General features: G+C 51.0%; 9 protein-coding genes across 9 annotated transcripts, besides 1 other annotated feature; 4 read left to right on the top strand and 5 right to left on the bottom strand.

Moving 5' to 3' along the window:
* Nucleotides 1-21,677: part of a sequence feature (contig 1.78 659..353456(-1)) that runs on past both edges of the window.
* Nucleotides 11-925, top strand: ANIA_04491 (uncharacterized protein; the record flags this gene model as incomplete). Its single annotated transcript, XM_657003.1, has 1 exon — nucleotides 11-925. The coding sequence occupies one exon, from the start codon at nucleotides 11-13 to the stop codon at nucleotides 923-925; it is 915 nt and encodes a 304-aa protein (XP_662095.1).
* ANIA_04492 (proteasome regulatory particle lid subunit RPN11) lies at nucleotides 1,095-2,576 on the bottom strand (the record flags this gene model as incomplete). Its single annotated transcript, XM_050611714.1, has 4 exons — nucleotides 2,292-2,576; nucleotides 1,901-2,154; nucleotides 1,312-1,847; nucleotides 1,095-1,252 (listed from the first exon to the last, which is right to left on the bottom strand). The coding sequence occupies exons 1-4, from the start codon at nucleotides 2,358-2,360 to the stop codon at nucleotides 1,095-1,097; spliced, it is 1,017 nt and encodes a 338-aa protein (XP_050467710.1). The 5' UTR covers nucleotides 2,361-2,576.
* rpdA (histone deacetylase RPD3) lies at nucleotides 2,972-5,450 on the top strand (the record flags this gene model as incomplete). The annotated part of the gene is made up of 4 exons (XM_657005.2): nucleotides 2,972-3,184; nucleotides 3,243-3,543; nucleotides 3,596-4,137; nucleotides 4,185-5,450. The coding sequence occupies 4 exons, from the start codon at nucleotides 2,972-2,974 to the stop codon at nucleotides 5,190-5,192; spliced, it is 2,064 nt and encodes a 687-aa protein (XP_662097.1). The 3' UTR covers nucleotides 5,193-5,450.
* Nucleotides 5,787-7,254, top strand: ANIA_04494 (60S ribosomal protein uL14). Its single transcript, XM_657006.2, has 5 exons — nucleotides 5,787-5,858; nucleotides 6,160-6,207; nucleotides 6,386-6,632; nucleotides 6,730-6,807; nucleotides 6,870-7,254. Exons 1-5 carry the CDS (start codon nucleotides 5,842-5,844, stop codon nucleotides 6,900-6,902), a joined length of 423 nt encoding a protein of 140 aa, XP_662098.2. The 5' UTR covers nucleotides 5,787-5,841; the 3' UTR covers nucleotides 6,903-7,254.
* On the bottom strand, nucleotides 7,383-9,089 carry ANIA_04495 (uncharacterized protein; the record flags this gene model as incomplete). Its single annotated transcript, XM_657007.1, has 1 exon — nucleotides 7,383-9,089. One exon carries the CDS (start codon nucleotides 9,087-9,089, stop codon nucleotides 7,383-7,385), a length of 1,707 nt encoding a protein of 568 aa, XP_662099.1.
* ANIA_04496 (putative polarized growth protein (Boi2)) lies at nucleotides 9,598-12,786 on the bottom strand (the record flags this gene model as incomplete). The annotated part of the gene is made up of 3 exons (XM_657008.1): nucleotides 9,598-12,386; nucleotides 12,455-12,598; nucleotides 12,729-12,786. 3 exons carry the CDS (start codon nucleotides 12,784-12,786, stop codon nucleotides 9,598-9,600), a joined length of 2,991 nt encoding a protein of 996 aa, XP_662100.1.
* Nucleotides 15,145-18,498, top strand: ANIA_04497 (MIZ zinc finger domain protein; the record flags this gene model as incomplete). The annotated part of the gene is made up of 1 exon (XM_657009.1): nucleotides 15,145-18,498. One exon carries the CDS (start codon nucleotides 15,145-15,147, stop codon nucleotides 18,496-18,498), a length of 3,354 nt encoding a protein of 1,117 aa, XP_662101.1.
* ANIA_11439 (uncharacterized protein) lies at nucleotides 18,576-19,040 on the bottom strand. Its single transcript, XM_050611713.1, has one exon. The coding sequence runs from the start codon at nucleotides 18,916-18,918 to the stop codon at nucleotides 18,811-18,813; it is 108 nt and encodes a 35-aa protein (XP_050467709.1). The 5' UTR covers nucleotides 18,919-19,040; the 3' UTR covers nucleotides 18,576-18,810.
* Nucleotides 19,535-21,426, bottom strand: ANIA_04498 (uncharacterized protein; the record flags this gene model as incomplete). The annotated part of the gene is made up of 4 exons (XM_657010.2): nucleotides 19,535-20,323; nucleotides 20,377-20,612; nucleotides 20,677-21,264; nucleotides 21,336-21,426. 4 exons carry the CDS (start codon nucleotides 21,424-21,426, stop codon nucleotides 19,607-19,609), a joined length of 1,632 nt encoding a protein of 543 aa, XP_662102.1. The 3' UTR covers nucleotides 19,535-19,606.

Raw genomic sequence — 21,677 nt, 5'->3', positions numbered from 1 at the left:
AATTATCACGATGGCCGACGACCTCATAGAACCCTTGCAAAGAGTACGTTTCGCGGATCCGCCTGCCGGAGCCAATGCATACAAGCTCCGAAATGTAGCGGCAACAGCGTACGACTCCGAAGAAGATGAAGAAGACGAAGAATATCCAACTCCAAGCGAGCCATTTCGCTTCTTTGACTTACCCGCCGAGATCCGCCTACGCATTTATCACTTTGCGCTGTTTACACCTCGGCGTCGCAACAGACAGACGAACGGCAATGTTGGAGCCTCGTCGAGGAACCCATCCCGTTCCCCTCAGTCGGACCGAATTGCTCTATTTCTCACTTCGAGACGAGTGCATGATGAAGCGTCTGATTATTTCTATTCGACGCAAGCTTTTCGTGTCTTCCACATCCAAGACTATTCGCGGATACCTACTATCAGTGGAATACCCACCAAATATCGCTCTTCTATCGGCACGATCGAGTTGATACTTGGCTCTAGCTGGACCGCGCCGCCTCGCTCTTGGAGGGTTACCCGCCAACTAGGGTTGGAGGAGATGACTCGCCTCCGACTATTGAAGGTCTTTGTTGAGTGCGACCCATCTCATCCTGTCTTTAACGGCTTCCGCATCTCCAATAACTTCTATCAAGATTTTGCCGGCGGGTTGTTGCGGCAGATCCTTGAGAGACTGCCACGCTTGGAATTTGTTGAGTTTGATGGAAACCCATCTGTAATGAAAGGCGGGGCGTTGATGAAGCGACTACTGCATGAAGCAAGAACAGCGGGCAAAAAAATCGTCTGGGGCCCCCAGCGAGGGTGGACAGATTATGATAAGGAGGATATGATTGCCGAAAGAGTTGTCTACGGGTTGCAGAGTACGGCTAGAAGACCTCCAGTGACTTATATCAGGGAGAGCTCTTCCTTGTTCCAGGGAGTCGTGTAGATACCATTTTCCAATCAAAAAATGACTTGTATATAGCTTTTTACCCCTATTGGAATGAAGATTTCACGAGTAATGAGGTTCGATCCCTAGGTCGTTGACAGAACACGACCGTCTGAATGCATTTCGTCAAGCCAATAAAGATCTGTAGCTATTTTCATGCATATATCTACTATAGTTCCTCGTCCACATCCATGCCGACGCCGTTCTGAGGCTCTTTGCCGTCCGCGCCGTTAGACTGCCGTGCCACCGAAGCCTCCTTATCAATCATTTGCCGTGAGACAGCAACGATGTTGTCTTCGATCAATTGCTGGCTTACATCCTCGATGTCTGGACGCATTTGTTAAGAAACCGTCCTGACATTGTGAGTGGTAGGTATGATGACTTACGCTTCTTGGGGTCAACCTTTCCGACATATCTTGTCTTCAGCTGGTCCTTAGTGAGCTCCGTCTCCTCCTTCACTCGTTTCTCGTAGCCCTCGGCCAAGTTAACGAGCTGCTTCATGCGGTCAACATTGTGCTGACATTCGTCGTGAAAGTCATTCATCTGCAACGCTTCGGTCCAGACTTGCTTGTGCAGGTTCATTAGCATGTTCTCCTCAAGCCCCGTCTTGCGGTAGTTGATGCCAATGCTGTAGTAGTGTCTGTTTAATCCGTGGATCAGAGCCTGGATAGACGGCTTGTTCAGGTGACCCAGGTTGGAGGTGGTTTGTCGGGGCTCTTGACCCATGACAACCGTCTGGGGCTGAATGAGACGGAAGGCGTCAATGACAACCTTGCCTTTGACGGACTGAATTGGGTCGACGACGACAGCGACAGCGCGAGGAGTAAGCTGCTCGAACGATTGCTGAGTGTTGATATCAACGGAGGAGAGCCAGCATCCAAACCCAGGATGCGAGTGATACCAACCGACAACGGGTTCCGGTCTGAATCATGCATTCTCAGCACAATGCTGTCAAATCTTATGGTTATAGCTTACCGTCCGGTTTGCCTAAGCATGTCCATCATTTTTGTTTGGAATACAGGGTCAACAGCTTCGACACTGACGCCTGTACCGCTCTGAGGCATCGCAAAGACGTCGGTTACTCGTACTGTATATTCATCCACGAATTCACCCAGCATAAGACCCATGACTTCCATAGGGACACCTGCTCGACCGTGCCTTAACATCTTCAAGAGCGCAAGAGATGAGATGTGTACGGTTTCGGAGTTATCAAGGAGGTTCGGAGTATCCTAGTCATCCGATATGAATATTAGTTTATGCTAACTTGGCCATAATAAGTCTCCGGTTTCAAAGCAGCTGAACACAGAATGCCCAGCAATCTGAAAATGTACAAACAAGCGGAAGACAGCATATGAGCACAACTCACAGCACCTGGAGCAGAGCCGTTCATCCCCATACCCTGGGCGGCCTGGATCATCCTAGTGAGTCTATCCATTGCTGCTGATGATGATGATGTCTAGGGGAAATATAATGTCCGAATTCTGGAGGGCAAAGGACTACTTCCTCAACGGGAAGCTCCAAACGGTTTGTAAGTGTCGGCGCGGCACCGAGACGTAAGCCAAAGGTGGAATGTAGATCAGATCGGTAAGGAATTTGAAGTTGAGGATGAGAAAGCACAGGAAAGGAACACGAAGATGAGGGAAAGCTATCGAATGGGGTGTTAGTTAAGACGCCGTGTCCGCGATGATCCAGACTTGAGCTGCGCAGGACCGCAGGCACGAGAGGCTGACGAGGGCGGTGAACGTAGCTCATCTGCGGGCACCGCCTTTCGCTCGGCCTCTCCTTCGTTTCCTCCCAGCCGGAGTAGATTCTCTCCACTCCGACCCATCTCGTTATTCCATTTTCTCCAATGTATTCTCATTAATATCTCTTCCTGGTAGAGTTTTCTGCCTGCTTGTTCCTTACGAGATTTGGCCTCAAACCTTTAGTCATTTTTCTGTTCCCACGACTTTCTCGCGTTCCAAGGAAACTTCGCGCTTTAGAGATCTTCCCACTCGTCCTGATTGAGGACTAACTGTCGCCTTACCCTCGAACTTACCAAAAATAATGGCTTCGGGAACGTCGGGGCCGGCTGGGCCTCCGCTGGATCCCATCGACCTTAATGTGTCTGGAGATCGCAGCAAGAGGGTTGCCTACTTCTACGACTCAGATGTGGGAAACTATGCATATGTGTCGGGGCATCCCATGAAGCCGCACCGTATCAGGATGACGCACAGCTTGGTAATGAACTACAGTCTCTACAAGAAAATGGAAATCTACGTGAGTTTTCGTCCATTTGTACCTCGCATAGGAACGTACTAATGCTCAACCTTCGCAGCGTGCAAAGCCCGCCTCCAAATTCGAAATGACCCAATTTCACACCGATGAGTACATCGACTTCCTTTCTAAAGTTACACCCGATAATATGGACGCATTCGCGAAAGAACAGAGCAAATACAATGTTGGTGATGACTGCCCTGTGTTTGACGGGCTTTTCGAGTTCTGCGGCATCAGTGCTGGCGGTAGCATGGAGGGTGCCGCCCGGCTCAATCGTAACAAGTGTGACATTGCTGTGAACTGGGCTGGTGGCCTTCACCACGCTAAAAAGAGCGAGGCTAGTGGGTTTTGCTATGTGAACGGTATGTCAAAGCTGTTCTGCGGTTTCAACAGTACACTGATAAAACGTTGTAGATATCGTTCTTGGCATTCTGGAGTTGCTCCGCTTCAAGCAGCGGGTTCTGTATGTCGACATTGATGTCCATCACGGCGATGGTGTTGAAGAAGCGTTCTACACCACAGATCGCGTGATGACTGTTTCATTCCACAAGTACGGCGAGTACTTCCCAGGAACAGGTGAATTGCGCGATATTGGAGTTGGACAGGGCAAATACTATGCCGTCAACTTTCCTCTCCGCGACGGCATCGATGATGTCTCGTACAAGAGCATTTTCGAGCCCGTCATCAAGAGCGTGATGGAATGGTACCGTCCCGAGGCAGTTGTTCTCCAATGCGGCGGTGACAGTCTCTCGGGTGATCGCCTAGGATGCTTCAACCTCAGCATGCGAGGCCACGCGAACTGTGTCAAATATGTAAAAAGCTTCAATCTCCCGACGTTAATTGTCGGAGGCGGTGGCTATACCATGCGCAACGTTGCTCGAACCTGGGCATTTGAGACTGGTATCCTTGTCGGTGACAACCTAGGATCTGAGCTCCCTTATAACGACTATTACGAGGTAAGTACACATCCTGGTGTATCGGTAAATATGCTTACGCAAGACAGTACTTTGCACCGGATTACGAGCTGGACGTCCGCCCGTCAAATATGGATAATGCCAATACGAGAGAATATCTAGACAAGATTCGAACACAGGTCGTTGAGAACCTAAAGCGAACAGCTTTTGCCCCATCCGTGCAGATGACCGACGTTCCTCGCGAACCTTTGGTAGACGGTATGGACGACGAAGCCGAGGCCGCCCTCGACGATTTGGATGAAGATGAGAACAAGGACAAACGCTTTACAAAGCGACGCTTTGATCAATATGTTGAGAAGCCCGGCGAGCTCAGCGACAGCGAGGATGAAGATGAGAATGCGGCGAACGGAGTCACCCGCAAACCGGCTCACTTAAAACGACGCAACCAGGCCAACTACCGACTAGACCTTGCTGATTCTGGAGTCGAAAGCGGAATGGCTACCCCACAGGACGCTTCATCGGTGGCTGATGAGGAGATGGACACTGGCACGGATGTGAAGATAACAGAAGCGCCCGGGCCGGAACCTGACTCTGAAGCCCAGGGAACATCGTCAGCAGCCGAGCCACCATCAAGGGCGGGAAATGGATCTGTTGATGAGCCATCTGAGATGATCGTCGATTCGAAAGAGCCACCCAGGTCTGTTCCTGTCTCGCGCCCTGTCTCTCCCAAACCAACAGACGAGGATACGGCTATGGAGGATGCAGATATGCCTGTGCCTGAGGTAAATCAGGAGAACACGCCAGAAGCAAGCCAGGCAACGCAGAATAAGCCCGCGGAAGGAACACCTGCTTCGGAGAGCGCCGTGGCTAAGTTAACGTCGCAAACAAAGGCGTCCTTCGAGAGCAACGAGGGCCGGAAGCAGCTAGAACCAGAGACAGTGAAGGAGGCCGGCCTTGCAGCAGTGACAACCGAGACTAAGGACAAGACTCCTGAAGCACCTCGAGCGGGGGCTCTCCCCGCGGTAACCGCGGAGCAAGAGACGACCAAACAAGGGGAGCCTAGCGCAGAAGCACAACCCGAAGCCGCAAAGGAGTGAGGACTAGCGCAGCAATTTTGGTGGCGGCGTTGGTACTCGGGTTCCTGGCGCAAAGGGTATGGTGTTTGGAATTTACTAACTGGCATTGACTTTTTAAAGGAGGGTCCTTTTTCTTCATATTGTGCTATTGCTTTACATTTGAGCTGGTGATGAAATAATTCATGTATTGCATTATGATTCTGTCTTGCAGTATAACGCGCCGTCTCATGCTCGTTGGGCTGGGCTGCCCTATAGATTAGAAAGCAAGATGAAACCGATATTTGTCTGGCATGGTTAGAGCCACCGATAAGAGATGTGATTCTTGTGCGTATAGACCTTGTAAATAATAATGCTCACTGCTTGACAGGTTGATTTTACTGTCTGTCCATCTAGCTTAGTAGTTGCGTATGAGGGTGGTTGGATCAGGTCCGTACGAAGCTGACAAAGCAGGTCGACCTCTTCCCGAAGCAGCAAAGTCTTAGGGCTTAACAGGTCCACTCAACTCAACCAATGAAGTGGCTACCGCCAAGATTTTGCAAGCACACCCGCACTAAGCGAGAACACTGAGAAACCCAAGCGGAAAGCCATCCAACTTGTCTCGACCTCTCGTCGCCTCCCTTCTGTCGCCAAACCCGTTATCCGACACCGTTAACGCGAATACATAGCCAAGATGTCTTCCAAGAGAGGGTGAGTTTTTTTGAATTTATTCGGTTGTGCTTGTGGTTGCGCTGGGACACCTACGCCGTGAACGGTTCGATTATTCGGCTTGCGTCAATACATGGAGAGAGAAACGATCCGAGGATATTGAAATGGAACAAGATCTGGAAGCTTTGTGCGGGATCAGATAAAGACGATGCGAAAAATGATCGGCTTCGATTCCTTGCAACCTGTACTGGACTCGATATGGACTCAGGATTCGAAATTTGAGATTTTGCTAGGAAAGCGTCACGTCTTAAGAAAAAGTAGCTGACCAAACTTTTTTGAATAGTCGTGGTGTTGCCGGCAACAAGCTGAAGATGACGCTCGGTCTGCCTTGGTATGTTCCAGCCATGAAACCAACCCAATCCGATTCAATACAAGCTTTACCCCGAACATCAAGCATCGAACGTCGGATATAATCAATTCCTCAAATCGCTCTACCCTCACCTACATTCACCAATACACACGATTACACTTCGAAAAACAAGGAAAAGCAAAGACTAACATTCGAACAGCGGCGCCGTCCTCAACTGCTGCGACAACTCAGGTGCCCGTAACCTCTACATCATCTCCGTCAAGGGCATTGGTGCGCGTCTGAACCGTCTCCCCGCCGCCGGTGTCGGTGACATGGTCATGGCCACCGTCAAGAAGGGAAAGCCCGAGCTTCGTAAGAAGGTTATGCCCGCTGTCGTTGTCCGCCAGAGCAAGCCCTGGCGCCGACCTGACGGCATCTACCTCTACTTCGAGGACAATGCCGGTGTTGTATGTTTCACTCCTACAGGCTCACATGCTTCGCCATATCGGCCATAATTTATCTAGGCTATTCAGGTGAAAATTGTCTAACATGAAATCCGTTTAGATCGTCAATGCCAAGGGTGAAATGAAGGGTTCCGCTATTACCGGCCCCGTCGGTAAGGAGGCTGCTGAGCTTTGGCCTGTAAGTTATCCTATCCCGTTGTCATATATTACTGGCACCCTGCTAATATGAACCTTCCTCAGCGTATTGCCTCCAACTCCGGTGTTGTCATGTAAACGGGTTACAGCGGGGAAATGGGATGTATTAGAACGAAATACCAGCGGGCTCTTTTTAAAATGAAAAAGATTTTGATACTCTCTCCATCCTGCTCTCTATTTCCTGGCCTGTTGATGCGTTTATGATCCTACGCGGCATCGCCTTGAATACATTTTCCATATGGCCATTCGACCTAACAATCGAATGACGGAATATTGAGAGAATTTCCGAATGGTGCCCATCACACCTGCTTATTGCATTTGTTCGGCGTCATTGTCAAGACGTGGGAACACTGTTGTCTACGGATCCATATGCCTGTAGTTATTTACGGTAGTTAAGCCAAGATGCCGAAACGTATCATTTATTTAATCATCCTTTCCAACACTCTCACTTTCCAACACTTTATCATACACGGGAGGTTTATCATTAATAATGTACAGTAGAAAGAAACAGCAATCCCTATGTCAAAGAATAGAGGTACAGCCTCCGTTAAATCCAGCTCATCCCGTCTTCTTATCCTCCCCAACAACCGCGGGCGGTATCGAAGACGAGTCGGTGCCAAAACATTCAGATATACGCACCAAGGCGTACAAGAATCCAACAATAAACGTGGTAAGGTCAACGACATGAACAGCCCACCAGATATGCTGTACGCCGGCGGGACACATGGTGACAGCGTACCTCCACTCCGAAGCGGCAGTGTCAAACCACAATGACAGAAGGCCTGCGTTGCCGCCGTACTCCCCCATCATGGAGCGAAGGGTGATTTCTCGAATAGATGGAGATGATGAGTCCTGGGGTCCGGATGGGTCGTAGCGGGTTGTGTTCCACGTCCAGCTCTGTTGGCCACTCTCAGCCTCGTCGGGGAAAGAGCCTTCATTATTCTCGACAGGTGGCTGCTGTGGTTGTTTCTGTATAGAATGAACGACATCACACCCCGTATGGTCATGGCCCGTCAAGATGAGCCCGTTCCTCCCCCGCCCACCCGCCGGCGCGCCCTCGTCCCCAGTCATCCCAAAAATTCCCTGCAGGATCCCGTTGGAACTGACAAACTCACTGAGATGGTTCTGCTCGCGCAGCCCGCCAGCTTTATACCGCTTTTTCCCGGATTCATCGTTTTTCTCAAAGAAAGTAAAATAAGGGCCATCCGTGCAGACACCCTCAGGTTTATGGAGCGGGAGATGTGTCAGCAGGAGCGTGAACGTGCTCCGGTCTTCGACTGGGTATGATCGGTCAATAATACTGTTGATATAAGCGTATCCTTGAGTCTGAATGTCCTGAGAATAAGCTGGTCCATCGAGTGTCAAGCTGTTTAGATTGATTAAGTGTAGCGACGGCGTTATATTACCAATCGGGGGATGCTGAAACCTGATATCCCAGTTCGCGCGGCCGAAGACTTCTTCGAAGCGCGAGATGCGCTGTTCGCTGGCGTCCCCCGAGTACCCGATGTCGTGGTTGCCGACAATGTTGATGATTCGGTGTGCCCATGACGGCGAGAATGGTAACAGCTCATCTACTTTCACTTCATCACTTTCAGATTTAGCGTACCCCTTCTCGCCCGTCCGAGTGAGCTCATCGTCCACACGCTCTCCGCCCCTGAACACACGACGCCAATACCGACTCCCCCTCCGCTGAAACTCCTCATCCGTAACCCACTGACTCCCTATTAGATCGCCCAAGACGGTGACATGCGTCGGCCTCGTCCACCAATGTAAAGTGCGAAAAATATGCGCGAGGTAGTAGTCGTTTCCTAGAAGATCGAGCCGTTTGCGTTGTGCGGCAAAGGCGCGCGGCAGATCTTGCGCCAGGAGACTCCGTAGAGCCGCTGAGATGGTTCTCCACACATCAAGGTGGACGGGGAATGGCGCGGTATGTATAGATAGGAGGGCATCGTTCCAATGTTTTTGGAGTCGGGCTTCGAGTTCGTTTTCTGGGCGCGGGAGAGAGCTGTCCCCCTCAAGCTGAGGGTCGGCTAAGACGAGGAGGCGGAAGATCGCTGGCTCTATGCCTGGCGTTGAGCGTGGTGTGAGGTGTGTTCTGAGGGTGTGAATGAATGCGCTGGGACGCTGTGAGGCATTGGAGCTGTTCAGAGGGAGAGGATATGCGCAGCCAGAGAAGACGGGGTAGAGGTACAGATAGACGGTAGCGGTAACAGCGAGTGGGAGGAGGCTGAGGAGAAGCCGAGAGAGGATCCAACGAAGGGACATGGAGGCGACATGAAATAGAAGAATAATGATATTTATTATAATATCATGTTCAATGTTCGACCGCTGCAGAATGTACAGGGAAGAAGATATAAACAAGCTTGCTTCGGAGGTTTAGTGCCGTTGGCGGCTCGGCGGCAGTACACATTCAGTCTTAACACTTAACAGGTGACATTAGTGAAATAATAAAACATTACAGGATTAGTAGCTGGTGGTTATTATATAGTTCTGCATACATTGATCCAGTCTTACATATCCTCGCTGCATTCGTGACTGTCCAACACTACCATACCATCATCCAATGTCCCGTTAAAATCAAATCACTCCAGAGGAAACTAACCCATATCTGAATTTAAAAATAGGATGATGCTGACCGTTGAACATGTTCCGAAACAGGGGGGTATATCGCAGTAACGCCGGGGTAGACATAAGGGGCCAAAGTATTAATATAAGAGATTGAAGAGAACGAAAGTGGGGAATGGATAGAAAAGCAATCGTGAAAACATCAATTTTAGGACGTGCGAGCCGTCTCTGGAAGCAAAGACGACGGACCGGTGTCAAGCTCGCCCAGTTGGTTAGGAAGGTTGATATCGCCCACGTCAACTGGAGACTCAACTTGCTCAATGTCAAGACCTTGGATCATTAAACCAGCCCCCTCATCCTTTGCGGCGGCATCTTCGACCAGGGCATCTTCAACGGAGGCATCTTCGACTAAGGCGTCTTCTGTCGGTGTCTGACCTTCGGGCATCAAGGCCGGAGGTCGCTGGTTACTCATCTGGGCCTCCTTAAGACTGATAGTTCTCTGCTTGTTTGTTGTCTCAACCGGAAGATGGATGTCTCGCTCGATCGTCGCCTTCATCAACGCGGCCATCCACTTGCGACCTTCTTGAACACTATCAACCTGGAAGTAATGGACCGCGGGTTTCGTAAATTGCACCGTACGAGTTGTCTTTGGCGGGATAAGCTTGAAGAAGAACGGGCCCTCCTTGTCCGAGCGCGATCCGCGCCTGGATTCCGATGTCGAGCCGTTCTCTGAAACCGAGCCATTACCGGCCGGAACGCTACCTGCAGGTGATGTAGGGGAGACTGTTGCGCCCGTGATCGTGGCATGTAACGCAACGATTGGGTCATTGTCTGCTCGGAGAACTCGATGAGCTGTGATATCGATTAAGCCTCGCTCCTCAATATCGCTTTCCGAGTAGTAGTATGAAAGGCGACGGCCACGCAACACAAACAGCCGGGGCTTCCAAGTTGCCATCAGGTTTGAGGACCGCTTCTTCATCCATCCGGAAAAATCGCAGCCATCCATTTGTTCCTGCGGTGTCTTTTTCTCCAGACCCCGTACATAAGCACTGGTATCTTTCTTGGATTTCACCCCAGCCTTGACAGAGGGCCGAGCCCGTGGCACCAATATGCCTCCTTCCGCGGTCTTTCCGGAGCCGTCGGTACTGTGTCGCTCGGAGCTCTTCGACGTCGAAGGGGTTGTCGACCCCGTTCGAACAGAGGCCGGGTCAGTATCATTCACAGGGGATGCTGGGACTGCACTGGCATCGGCACCCTTCCCCGCTGTATCGGACATTCGAAGCCCAACAGCACGTCGAAATCGAGGCGCGGCCTTTTTGAACTGCTGCAAGGGCTGTGCTGAAGAGCGTGACTCGGAATCTTGCTTCCCCGCCCTAGGAGCAAACGAAGAGAGGAATCCACCAGCTGATGCTTTGGACCCAGAGCTGTGAGGCGGTTGCTGGGAAGAGATGCGGGTGCTTAAACTCCGCAATCGACCTTTGGAGGAAGGGAGGGGGTATGTAGAACCTCCATTCAAGGCATGGGGAGGCGCATCCGCGACTGAGTCGACGCTGCTGATCCGCGAACGCCTCCGATTGGCTCTGAACTGCTCGTCAGGATTGCTCGACTGTAATGAGTGAGCACTACCGGCCACCGATGCTCGCTTCTGAAGAACCTTGCGCTGCGTTCGTGAGTCCGTCTCTGGTCCTGAAAAATAGCCACGCTCCAGATCATCAGCTACAGCGGATTCCAATCCATTGGTGTATTTAGACCCAGTACTGGTAGCCCCTAGAGCGGTTCCTGGACGCGGAGTTGCTCGCTGCGCCCCAAGAGACATGGTCCAGCCGCGATCAAAAGATCCTTTTTTACCGTGCGCCAATCCGACGTGGGCGGATGTTTCTTCGGCGATTGAAAATCGACCTGTAGCGTCCAATGACGAATGTCGCCTTTGGTGGTTGATCTCTCGGATCGACGCAGCAGACGGTCGGCGAGAATGGTCCATGAACCCAGTGGGTGGTGTCTGGGGGGTGACCGGTGAACCAGTCTCACTCTGCATATTGTTGCTGACCAGGCGCGGATGCTGAGTGCCACTGAAGGATCCTCTGAAATTCGGTATTCGTGGACGCAGCGGCCCTGTCTGACCACCACGGCTCTGCGAGCGTTCTTCAGACATTGTTGAAAATGCGGCGATCGAACCCCGGGCAGTCGATGACTGTTGATCTTTGTACCCTTTTATTTCCTCCTGGAACGATTTGATCTTATGCCAGGTTTTCAGTCGTCGCCCCATTACTCCGAAATCAAATTCCTTCATCATGAGGAAGTCCTGGTTCATGTCCAACAGCACGTCTCCCGAGATCTCCTGCTCCTCAAATATATCACAGTGTTTGTCTTCTACTCCCAGCTGCCGCAGATGTTTGACCGTCTCTCCGACTTCCCATCTCCGAACTTCTTCCTCAGAGGGTTGATTGCCTTCCTCCTCATCAGTCTCATGGCCGTTGATATACGACATCCGGTGATCCAAGTGGCTACTGTATTCACTGGCCGAGTCATTGATGGTCTTTTGGTCAGCAGATGGCTTCACGCTGTGGCGTGGAGTGCTGAGATCCGTAATGTGCTCATCGATAACACTCAGAGTCTCGTTCATGACTGGGCTCTCTTGACCACTGGGATGGGGGTTGAGCGTCTGTCGGATGGACTGTTGGATATCGCTCGCCATCTTTATGTTCGGCAACGGGGATGAACTTGACCGATTTTGCGGTTGCTGCTGCTTTGATGCAAGCAGCGACGGGTTCGGTTCGCTTTGTCCATGAGCACCCCGAAGATCGGTCATGCTAACGTGTCGAGACGCTTGTGGCGTCGAATCGTCGCTCTTCGGCGTCGATACGAACTCCCCAGAGTGCAATGCATTGGCCCCTTGGTAGACTGGTGATTCTCCAGCCCCATCCGTCGCAAGCGCATTCGACTCTGAGCTAGCGGTTTGGGGGCGCACAAAGGTATTAGGTGCTTTGGTGGTATAGACTAGGGAGAGCAATTGGCCATGTCAGCGAAACCCTCCGCGATTGTACAGAACAGAGCGAACCACACACCTCCAGGGAAAAGGCCGGTTATCCCAGTCCTTAGGTCTTTCCCTAGGTACCATCCATCGCCGAAGCCATCGTCCAGCTCGACCAACTCGATTCTCTCGCCCTTTCGCAAGTCGAGTTCATCCTCTGAGCGCGCGGTGAAATCATCTGTATAGTTCAAAAAAGGGTGCGTCAGTTACCTCCTCAGAAAGGGAGAGGGGAGGTGGCCGAGGCGCGGAAGATGACGAGAGTGGGGTGGGAGGAGCGCTGCTGCGACCGAGGTGAAGAAAAGACTCACGAACAACAAGGAGAAGATCTCCTGTATGATACCCACGAGGCGCCGAGTTCAGAGCCATCGTGCCCAGCCCGAGAGGCCCCAGGAAATGCAGCTGGCAGAGAAGAACGAGGACAGGTGGGAAGGAAGGGAGACGTAGACGATGGGATTCTCCGTCCTCCGATAATAAGTCGATGCAATATGGAATTTAATATAAGAGTAAGGGCGGATCTGCGGCCGTCACCACCGCTCTCTCGACGGAGACCCGCGATTAGATGCAGTACTAGATGAAGTACTATGGTAAAAATGATGAAAGATCGTAAAAGATGATGATGATAGAAAAGAGTGTCTGGAAGCAAGAATGAATTTTTGACTGCGATGACTGAGGTGGGGGGTAAAATGATGCTTGATCAAAGGATGGTTGGGATGGAATGGTTCTGGTTGAGGCCCGGACCAAACTATTTAAATCGCATATAATTTTTCATGAAAAAATATTTCATAGGACAGGAAGGGAAGGACGAGAGCACTGAACTATAATGTCAGTCTCTATTCTCTCCGGGCAATGGACGAGGGGAATTCCTAGGGGATACCAGAGTTGAAGCCGAAGTGTCAATTCGGACGTGTCTGTGATTGGAGCCAGCATACGGCCTGCGGGAGGACAATTAAGCTAACAACCTGCTATTTTAGCGGAGTTGAACTGTCACCCAAAGTCCCTATATTAATTCCATGCTAACCCACTGCGTACCTTGTCGATGAAAACGTCAGATATCAACATACCGATAGGTCATGTGACTCTCAACCTTCCATCGCTTTACTATACTTTTACTTCTTCAATCTCTCTTCTTCGAAAAAAATAAATAAATATTTAAGACATTGGCTGCATGACATCAACTTTATTTAGCTTGTCGATGAAGATCAAAATATAGTTTCAATACAGAAAGTAGTGGCTTTGGTCGCGAAGCTATAGTGTGTTCTGGACCCTGGTCGAATATATACTTTCTCCCGTGAGCGATCGACAGGTCTATAGAAGCAATTGACTCTGAGGCTGGCCTGCGGAGTATTGAGCCTGCACATCCATACGAAAAGAAGAATGTCTAACTCTAATGAGACCGGAATATGATTCCAAGAGACAGTCACTCGCAAGGGACCCAATCATAGATTCTTGGTGGTCGCGTTTCCGTCCCGGGAATGTTCTCCTTCATTTCTTCGTCTTGGTTCTACCTAATGTAGACAGAGAAGAGAGAAAAAAGACAGAAAATAACCCTATGCGTAATATCCCTATGCGTATTCGAAGCACCCATCCCCTGGTGCTGCAGGGTCCCAGCGTCCAAAGCCGCTAGCCTTGTTCGACTTTTGTTTTGATGTGTTCGTGATAACTTTGGCCTCTGCGATATCTCCAGCGTCCAGGATGCTGGAGAATCTAAACCCCTTGCTGACTGGGTAATGCTTGCATGCTTGCTCATCAAGTTGATAGAACAGACCTTCTAAGGCCCTCATTCCTAAACGGTGTGGACAGGTTCATGTTTGTTAAAAATTGCGGATTGCGCATTTCTTGCTGCGGCTTTCTGTTGCGGCTGCTTGCATGGGATAGCCATTTGCCGTGTAGCTGGACGGATGCTTGCATTGGATCAAAGAGTGCAGCGTTCATTGAAAGACGCTGAAGATTGGCGCTTCTCAGCTACTCCTGGCCTTGGCGAGTCTGGCTCCAGCCACACCGTCGTTCCTGAGTGCTGGAGATTAGGTCTGTCACTTAAGCTCGCACCAAGACCTGTCAGACACGCTGGACCGCCTCTTCACGGCTACGTGCCTTGCCCGGCTGCACTTCAGCGATTAGGCCAGGGGTTCGCTGCAAAGTTGGGGCGTACTGAGGAGACAGTTATAGGGACAGGTCAAAGGTCAAGAAGAGCTGATTGACTGGTATTCTGGTCTGCATTTCGAGTAGAATTATCCAGAGCAAAGCCACAAATGCATCAGCCCAATGCATCCAGAGGGCTGATGCTGGTGAACGATTATTCTGCTGACGGTGAACGACTTCTTGGCAGTCCCATTATGGCTTGTCGCCTACTGTTGTGAGGCTGAAGAAAAGACTCATCTTTCACTGCTTAGGTGACCTGGCACTCTCGTCCCATTAATATAGGAGCTCCGGCAAAAGAGGTAAGCAAATGCATGGATCAGCCATTAGAGAGTCGACCTTGTGAATAGCACAGTATCACTCGTCTTAATGAATAGCGAAATCCAGCATAATGACCAGAATTTGAAACCTCTGCTGGTTTGTGCTTCAAGGCTGTGTTTCTTTTTTCTTCTCACCGGCTTCACACCCTCCCCAAAGCGGAAACTTACCACCTGCGCCCGGCCAACTTGATTGCAATCAAACAACCCGGGTATTGCCATCAAACACCGCCATCTTGCTTGCCGATGAACGCACACTCAACATGCCAGGATGACCCCGCCCGCAGTTAATAAGAATAGTCGCCCGCCCGATCCTGCGCGCCGCATAACGGTCTCGGGGTTGGAAGTGACCGTACAAAACTCCACCGCTAACCAGTTTCTCGCGGGGGCCGCTCGGAAAGCGAGGTACGCGTGGATGAATTCTCCTCTCGTTCAGCGCGACGACCAGACTCAGACGACAGCACTCCCAACCCCGGAGCCGGCAGCTTCAGCTCGTGCTTTTGCTGCTCGTGCTCCTCCTGCTCCAGCGTCTCCAGCTTCTCCAGCTCCTCCGATGCCAGATCTCCCGCCCTCACACCAGAATCTCGCCTCATTCCGCAGTAATCAAAGTGCTATCGCCTCGCCTACGCCCACAATTCCCCGAAATGCAGCCACTCGTCTCCAGACTTCACCCTCTTCGACTACAATACCGCAGCAGAAGCAGAGTCAGGAAAGTCTGGAGACACAGAAGCAGGGCTGTCTGGAACAGCAGTCGGTCTCCTCACTTCCATCGCCGGACCCCACCATTCCCCCCAGATCGCATACCAGTCCGATAGCTGCCGGCGAGAGAAATGGGGCCCCCATTGCCAGTCCCTCCATGACTGCTTTCCCGTCGCCTCCGCTGCAGCAACATGCTTCAAATCAACGGCGTCCGCAACCAAATGGTTCTACTGTAGGAACATTTCCGGCCTCTATTCCGAGCAATCAACAGGCAAACTCTTCAGCAACTCAGCAAGGACACCCCCGCTTCGTTCCATATAGCCCGCCTGGCTACTCTCATCTCGCTCCTACTGCTCCAGTTCATCCTCTTCCGTTACCACAGCAGCACCCGAATACCCTCTCACAAACGTTGGCTTCAGATCGTCCTTCAGTCATTACAGCGGAGTTTTTTGTGCGCGCAAAACGGAATTTGGATGCGTTTGTAGCGAAGGAAAAGCGGTCGTTGTTTGTCCACGATGGCGTTGAGGCTCCACGACTTCAACTTCTGGATTATGCCCTTACGCACCAGGACCTCATATTCCTTGCCCTCCATCAGGTGTACTGCCTCGACAGCTACGACTCGGCGCAGCTCAAGAACCTCCCCGGCTTTGGTCCCGAACATGTGAAAGGCTTGTATATCGTCCGGAATCTTTTGGTGGATAATCAGCGCGTCGCGTCGAACTTTCTAAAATGGTGTGTTGACTTTCCATCCCCACTATCAGAGCTACTCAAGGATTGGAAGTATCACATCCAGTTTCAGGGGATGCTGCGCCTTCTGGCTGACCTGGTGATACAATGGGCAGTTTTTGAAGACATTGTGCGGACGAAAGGCCACCCACCGCTCATGGATGATATGAGGTCGCTCGGTGTCATCTCCATGACATTACAGTTCAACATTTTCCTTTGTTTATCACGGCGGATTCCCGGCGTTAAGGCAGAAGGTTCAATGCGAGAAATCTTCTTGCGAGACTTTGATTACTTTAGGCGCCGTCTCTCGGAGCCAATCTCCACTGAACAGAGGCGCCGTGAAAACGAAGAAATCATATCTATGTACTATGCGGCTATTGCAGCAGCACGGAGGGACAGCGTTAGCGCAGGCTTACCGAGAAATGCCGGTGTCGCTCATGGCGTTTCACGTCCAGGACAGACTGTTCCCACTCCTGTATCAGCACCACCAAACCTGCACTTTGTGCAGCACCATTCACCACATATGCAGTCGCATTCTGCAGCGGGAGGCCAGAATGGCATGGCTTCGGCGTCAGCCAGAAGTTCCCTCAGCGCAACACCGTCCGTGCTTCCAGGACAATCTGTACCCCAGCAACCTGACGCACAACAGCGCGGTTCGGAGCCGTGGGCCCTGCCAGGGCAAGTTATATCACCCATAGTAGCCACTACGCCGCAAGTCATGATGCCGCATGAATTGCATCAGGGGCACCTCGTTCAACAGTATCCCCAACAGCCCCCTCACTCGCAGTCTCAGCCTCAGCTTCAGCAACTCGAACAACTTCAGCAATTACAGCAAGCTCAGCGAACAGGGTCACAAAACGAACGGCTTGTTCCAGGTCCTCTGGAATCGCAAATGGTTGCAAACCACAGAACACAGTCTCCTAACCTACATTATGCGACGCTACTTCAACCACAGCATCGGCAACTACAACAGCAGGCAGCACGCCAACCTTTCTGGACGCCGCTCCTACCCCCACCAAATGTGCCCCCGGTGATAACCACACGACCAAACCCTAATCGGCTTGCCATCCACCAGGCCTATCTTCGCGATCCAATCAACCGGTTTATCTCGGGCGATGGCACTAGAGTCAGTGAAACAGAGTTAATGCCTCACATGACCTCATTCTTTATGAAACCCAAAATCCTCAGCCAGGAAGACGGTGCCGTTACAGAGTCTATTTCATTGTCAGGAGATGAGCTGAACCGCCGCGCATCTTATCGTGGACAAGGTAAAGGGGAGCGTCTGCTTCGGACCGTTAAGGAGGGCAGCCAGACTTATCGTCTAAGATGCATTAAGACCCCGCAATCTGCTGTCAGTTTGAACGAAAATTCGTGGTGCGTTGCAGAAACCGCATGGCCTACTGCAATATACGTGCACATCAACAATATAGAGCTATTCCCGCGTCGCAAAATCCACAACACCAGAGATCTCCCTGTGGACATTACGCTTGTCCTCCAAGAAGGTTTAAATAAGATCGAAGTCAACTTCCTCCTAGGACCTGCTGAACGAAAGAACTTCACCTATGCAGTGGCTGTAGAAGTACTCACCTTCCGCTCCCTTGCGTCTGCAAAGGCTCTTGCCCAGCCTCTGCCAGCCGCCGAGTCGCAAAAGCGCATTCAAGCTAAGCTTGCACTCAATCCCGACGAAGATGGCGATGAGCTGAGTATTGTTAGCGACGATCTCAAGGTCAGCCTCGTTGATCCATACACTGCACGCATCTTCGCTGTCCCCGTGCGCGGTCGTCATTGTGACCACACAGAATGCTTTGATCATGAGACATTCCTAGGGACTCGCCTCCTCAAATCTGGATTTCAATCTGCGATAGAAGCGGACTGGAAATGTCCCATATGCGGCCGTGATGCTCGCCCCCAAAACCTCATTGTTGATGAATTTCTGGCCGACGTGCGCAACCGATTGGAACGCACGAACCAATATGAAAGCGCTCGCGCTCTGAAAATCAGAGCCGACGGTACTTGGGATGTAGTAACCGATAATGACACTTCGTCCTCTGAGCAACGGATTTCTCAAACAGCTTTAAAGCGAAAGTCAAGTGTCCTGCACACTGGAATCCAACAGCGAATAAAGGTCGACCGTTCTGCCTCTGCTTCAGTACCGGAGCGAACGCCGGATCAGTCTCCCGAAGTCATTGTCCTAGATTGATGAGCTGGAATATATCTGGCATAATTCGTCCACACTTCCATCCCATTTTCGTCTCCTATTCCTTTTTTTCTTTCCTTTTATCTCTCTTGCTTCTCTATTCAGATTCCAGGCCGCTCTTCTCTTCCCAGCAAACTTCTCTCCCACTTGCACAGTTACAGGCGCACCGGTTGTTGCACGATGATACCCCGCGATTCATGTCTCATATCCTTTTTAGTACTTTTACCCATCGCTTTGTCTTTATGTACCTATACCTCATCACAGACCTGAGCCTAGTCCGAGTCCAGAAAAGCACCGTTGTGTCGCAGTAAGTACTCACAATTGCCCGCGACGAGCCTTGAAACGACGTCGAATCCAGTCAAGCTTGATATCCATCATACCATCTCCCGTCTCAAGGATAATCATGTTGGGGCTTCTTTGCATCCGGAGTGATTATTTGGATTACGGTGGATTGATTTTGGTTCTCGTAAAATCTTCTTCAAGCCTTTATTGCAATATATGGAGTCCGGGTCCTCTTTTGTATCTAAACGGGGATTCGTTGGTTTTGTTGAGCAGATAAATGATACGTTAATCATTACTGAATACCGTTGTTTATGATGATCTAAATAGCTAGCTGCACATTTCATCTTGAATGTGAAGTAACGAATGTACTGCAGTATATTCCCTTCCGTTGAATCAGCTGCCTCGTGAAGTCTATATATAGTCTGCACCTGGTCAGCCAATGGCCTTGACTCTACTATGAATATTAAACATTAGTATAGAGAGACATGGATGCATAACGAGAGACTAACAATATCATACACGTATAGCTAAGCATGAGTGGCAGGAAACCCTACACTGGAATACGGAGAACTCCAAGCTCGGCTGTGCGGTTACTATGCTTACAATAATTTTTCTCGTATAAGGATTGCCCCAGACGCTTAGTATCATTTGCTAGCTGGTATGAAATGGGAAGGGCTGGTCTAAGCAACATCAAGTAGTAGGTATAGAAAGTGAGTGAAAATAAAGAGGCCTGGTCATGGATGGTGAAGTACGGATGAAGGGGCTGGATGAATAGATGATTAAACACTTATGGTATAAAGATGTCGTTCTTTCACTTCGTTCCTTTTCATCATTTCCGTACACGCCGGGCATGATTTACTAGATTCTCTATCACGCCCTCGAAAGCCTCCTTTTCGCTTAAGAGACCATCGCGGCGTTTTAGCCAAAATTCGAGTACAGCGGAAGCGCGCAGCGTGAGCTGCTCAAGCTCTTTGACATGGGTTTGTAGCTCAGTGTCGGTGAGGCCGTCTAGTGCGGCGTCGGTGGTCGCGCAAAGTCGCCGTACCGCCGCGAGGTCGAGCTCTGGTGGTGGTGACGGCTCGCGCCGTCTGGATGACCGCTGCCGAGTCGCGGTGCTGGATGCACGTGGGCTGTTAGGCCTGCTTTGTGAGTCTTTCCTAGCAAGGCTTTGCGAGCGGGACAATGGGCCCGCGGCAGTCGATTTAGATCCGTCAATGTGAATGGATGGGAGAATGAGCTTTTTTTGTTTTGATGCAGGTAGGATTTCGTCTAGGTCCACGGGGACACCCAGGGAGACGAGGAAAAGGCGACGAATCCGGGACTTGACCCAATTCTGAGGTTGAAGCGGGGGTGGAGCAACAAGCTGAGACCATAATGAGAGTGAGCGTTCAGTGCTGAAGATGGCAGACGAGTTCGGGATAGGTTGTAAGTCCGACTGCCTGGATAGCGCAGCTTTAGATGCAGGAAAAAGTCGGTCAAGGGTCCCGTCCAGACGGGTGAGTAGGTCAGGCAAAGATAGTATAGATTCGAAGTCTATTAGAGGAGGCTAGACACTGATTAGCATGAGAACAACGAGACAGCTTATTGCGGTAGACTTACGACAAAAGGCGGCGTCGTTTTCTGGGAGGACTGTAACGAGGCGGGATCAGGTTCGTCGAGGTCTGCATCTGGCTCTTGGAAACCGTCGTCGAAGTCGCCAAAGTCATCATCACCCCCCTCCTCGAAGTCGTCGAAGTCATCACCGCCTACGGTTTCAGCAGAATCTTCCTCATTTAATGTTGTGTTTTGTCCAGTGTGATTCGGATGCGAGGAGCTGTTTGAGTGAGGCAGAAGATCTGAATTGGTCAATCGTCCCTGAGTTTTTTTGCCCTCCTAGAGGTTAAAGAACCGGATGCTTACCGGGTGAGTCCGAGACTGTCTCTGTTGCATCCGGCAAAGTGTCGCTCGGCCGTCTTCGATGAGCACGTGGACCGGAGTGTATTGACCCATCATCTGGTACGTCACCAACTTCAGAAAGTAGCGTTTCCGGTACAGGAGTCGTCGTGGTGTTGGCCTCGTTGAACTTCGTGGGAGCTACCGACGGGCTTGTGGCTTCGGAGGTCTTCGTGACTATATCTGGAACAGCGTCCGCTTTCCGTTTTTCATACGCCTCCGTCCCAGGAACATCACCGTAACTTGGTTGACCTGGGTCAACCTTTTCCACCACGGTCCGGGGAATTGGTGTACCCCCCGGGGTTACAGACCGGCGATGCTGCCCCGCAGCGGAAGGGCTTCTGCTGCGTGAGATCACCTCAACCTCATCAGGAACAGCATCTTGCTCCCTTTTCTCATATGCGCTTGTCCCTGGGACGTCACCGTGTGAAGGGACATCGTCCACTTTCTCCACCCGGGTCCGGGGTACAGGAGAAGCACGAGACGTTGCGCGGGAGCGAGAACGCGAGTTGCCTTCGCTGGCATCTGAGAAATGCTCTTCGTCGCTATCGGAGGCTATAAAATATAGGTATTAGTCAATGAGCTGCCGGCGAGTAACTGTGCGTCTGAGCGCTTGAGCGGCTTACCATGGTCAGGGGCCCCTGGGTCCTCGAGCTCCACGCTCTGCCTCGGGGGCTCCAAGTACGAGCTGGTCGGAGGAGAGGGGCGTTCCGTCATGGAGAAAGAGTACGCTCTAGTATTCAAGATCGGTCATGTAGGCATAGATTATGGCTTTGAGGCTCAACAGAAGACGGCCAGATGCACAAAAGGAGGCAAGGTTGGAGAAAGCAGGTTACAGCTTGGATAATTCAGACCATCTGGTGACGAAGTCCAGCCCCGATCATGTTTGCCTTAGCGCCTAAGGCTGAAAATTATTCTGCCTGAGGTGTTTATAATAGACGCAGATAAGCGCACCTCAACGTGATTGG

This window comes from Aspergillus nidulans, chromosome III (genome assembly GCF_000011425.1).
Source record: "Aspergillus nidulans FGSC A4 chromosome III".
In the NCBI taxonomy this organism is placed as follows: domain Eukaryota; kingdom Fungi; phylum Ascomycota; class Eurotiomycetes; order Eurotiales; family Aspergillaceae; genus Aspergillus; species Aspergillus nidulans.
Note: the sequence above shows the minus strand (reverse complement) of the source record. Positions and strands in the feature narration are given on the sequence as shown.

What these genes read in the sequence shown, in the direction of transcription:
- ANIA_04494 (XM_657006.2), top strand. An exon ending in ATGACGCTCGGTCTGCCTTG is followed by an intron (nt 6,208 to 6,385) that starts GTATGTTCCAGC and finishes ACATTCGAACAG; the next exon opens with CGGCGCCGTCCTCAACTGCT. An exon ending in AGGCTGCTGAGCTTTGGCCT is followed by an intron (nt 6,808 to 6,869) that starts GTAAGTTATCCT and finishes AACCTTCCTCAG; the next exon opens with CGTATTGCCTCCAACTCCGG.
- ANIA_11439 (XM_050611713.1), bottom strand. Translation starts at nt 18,918, where the DNA reads ATGCAAAGAAGCCCCAACATGATTATCCTTGAGACGGGAGATGGTATG.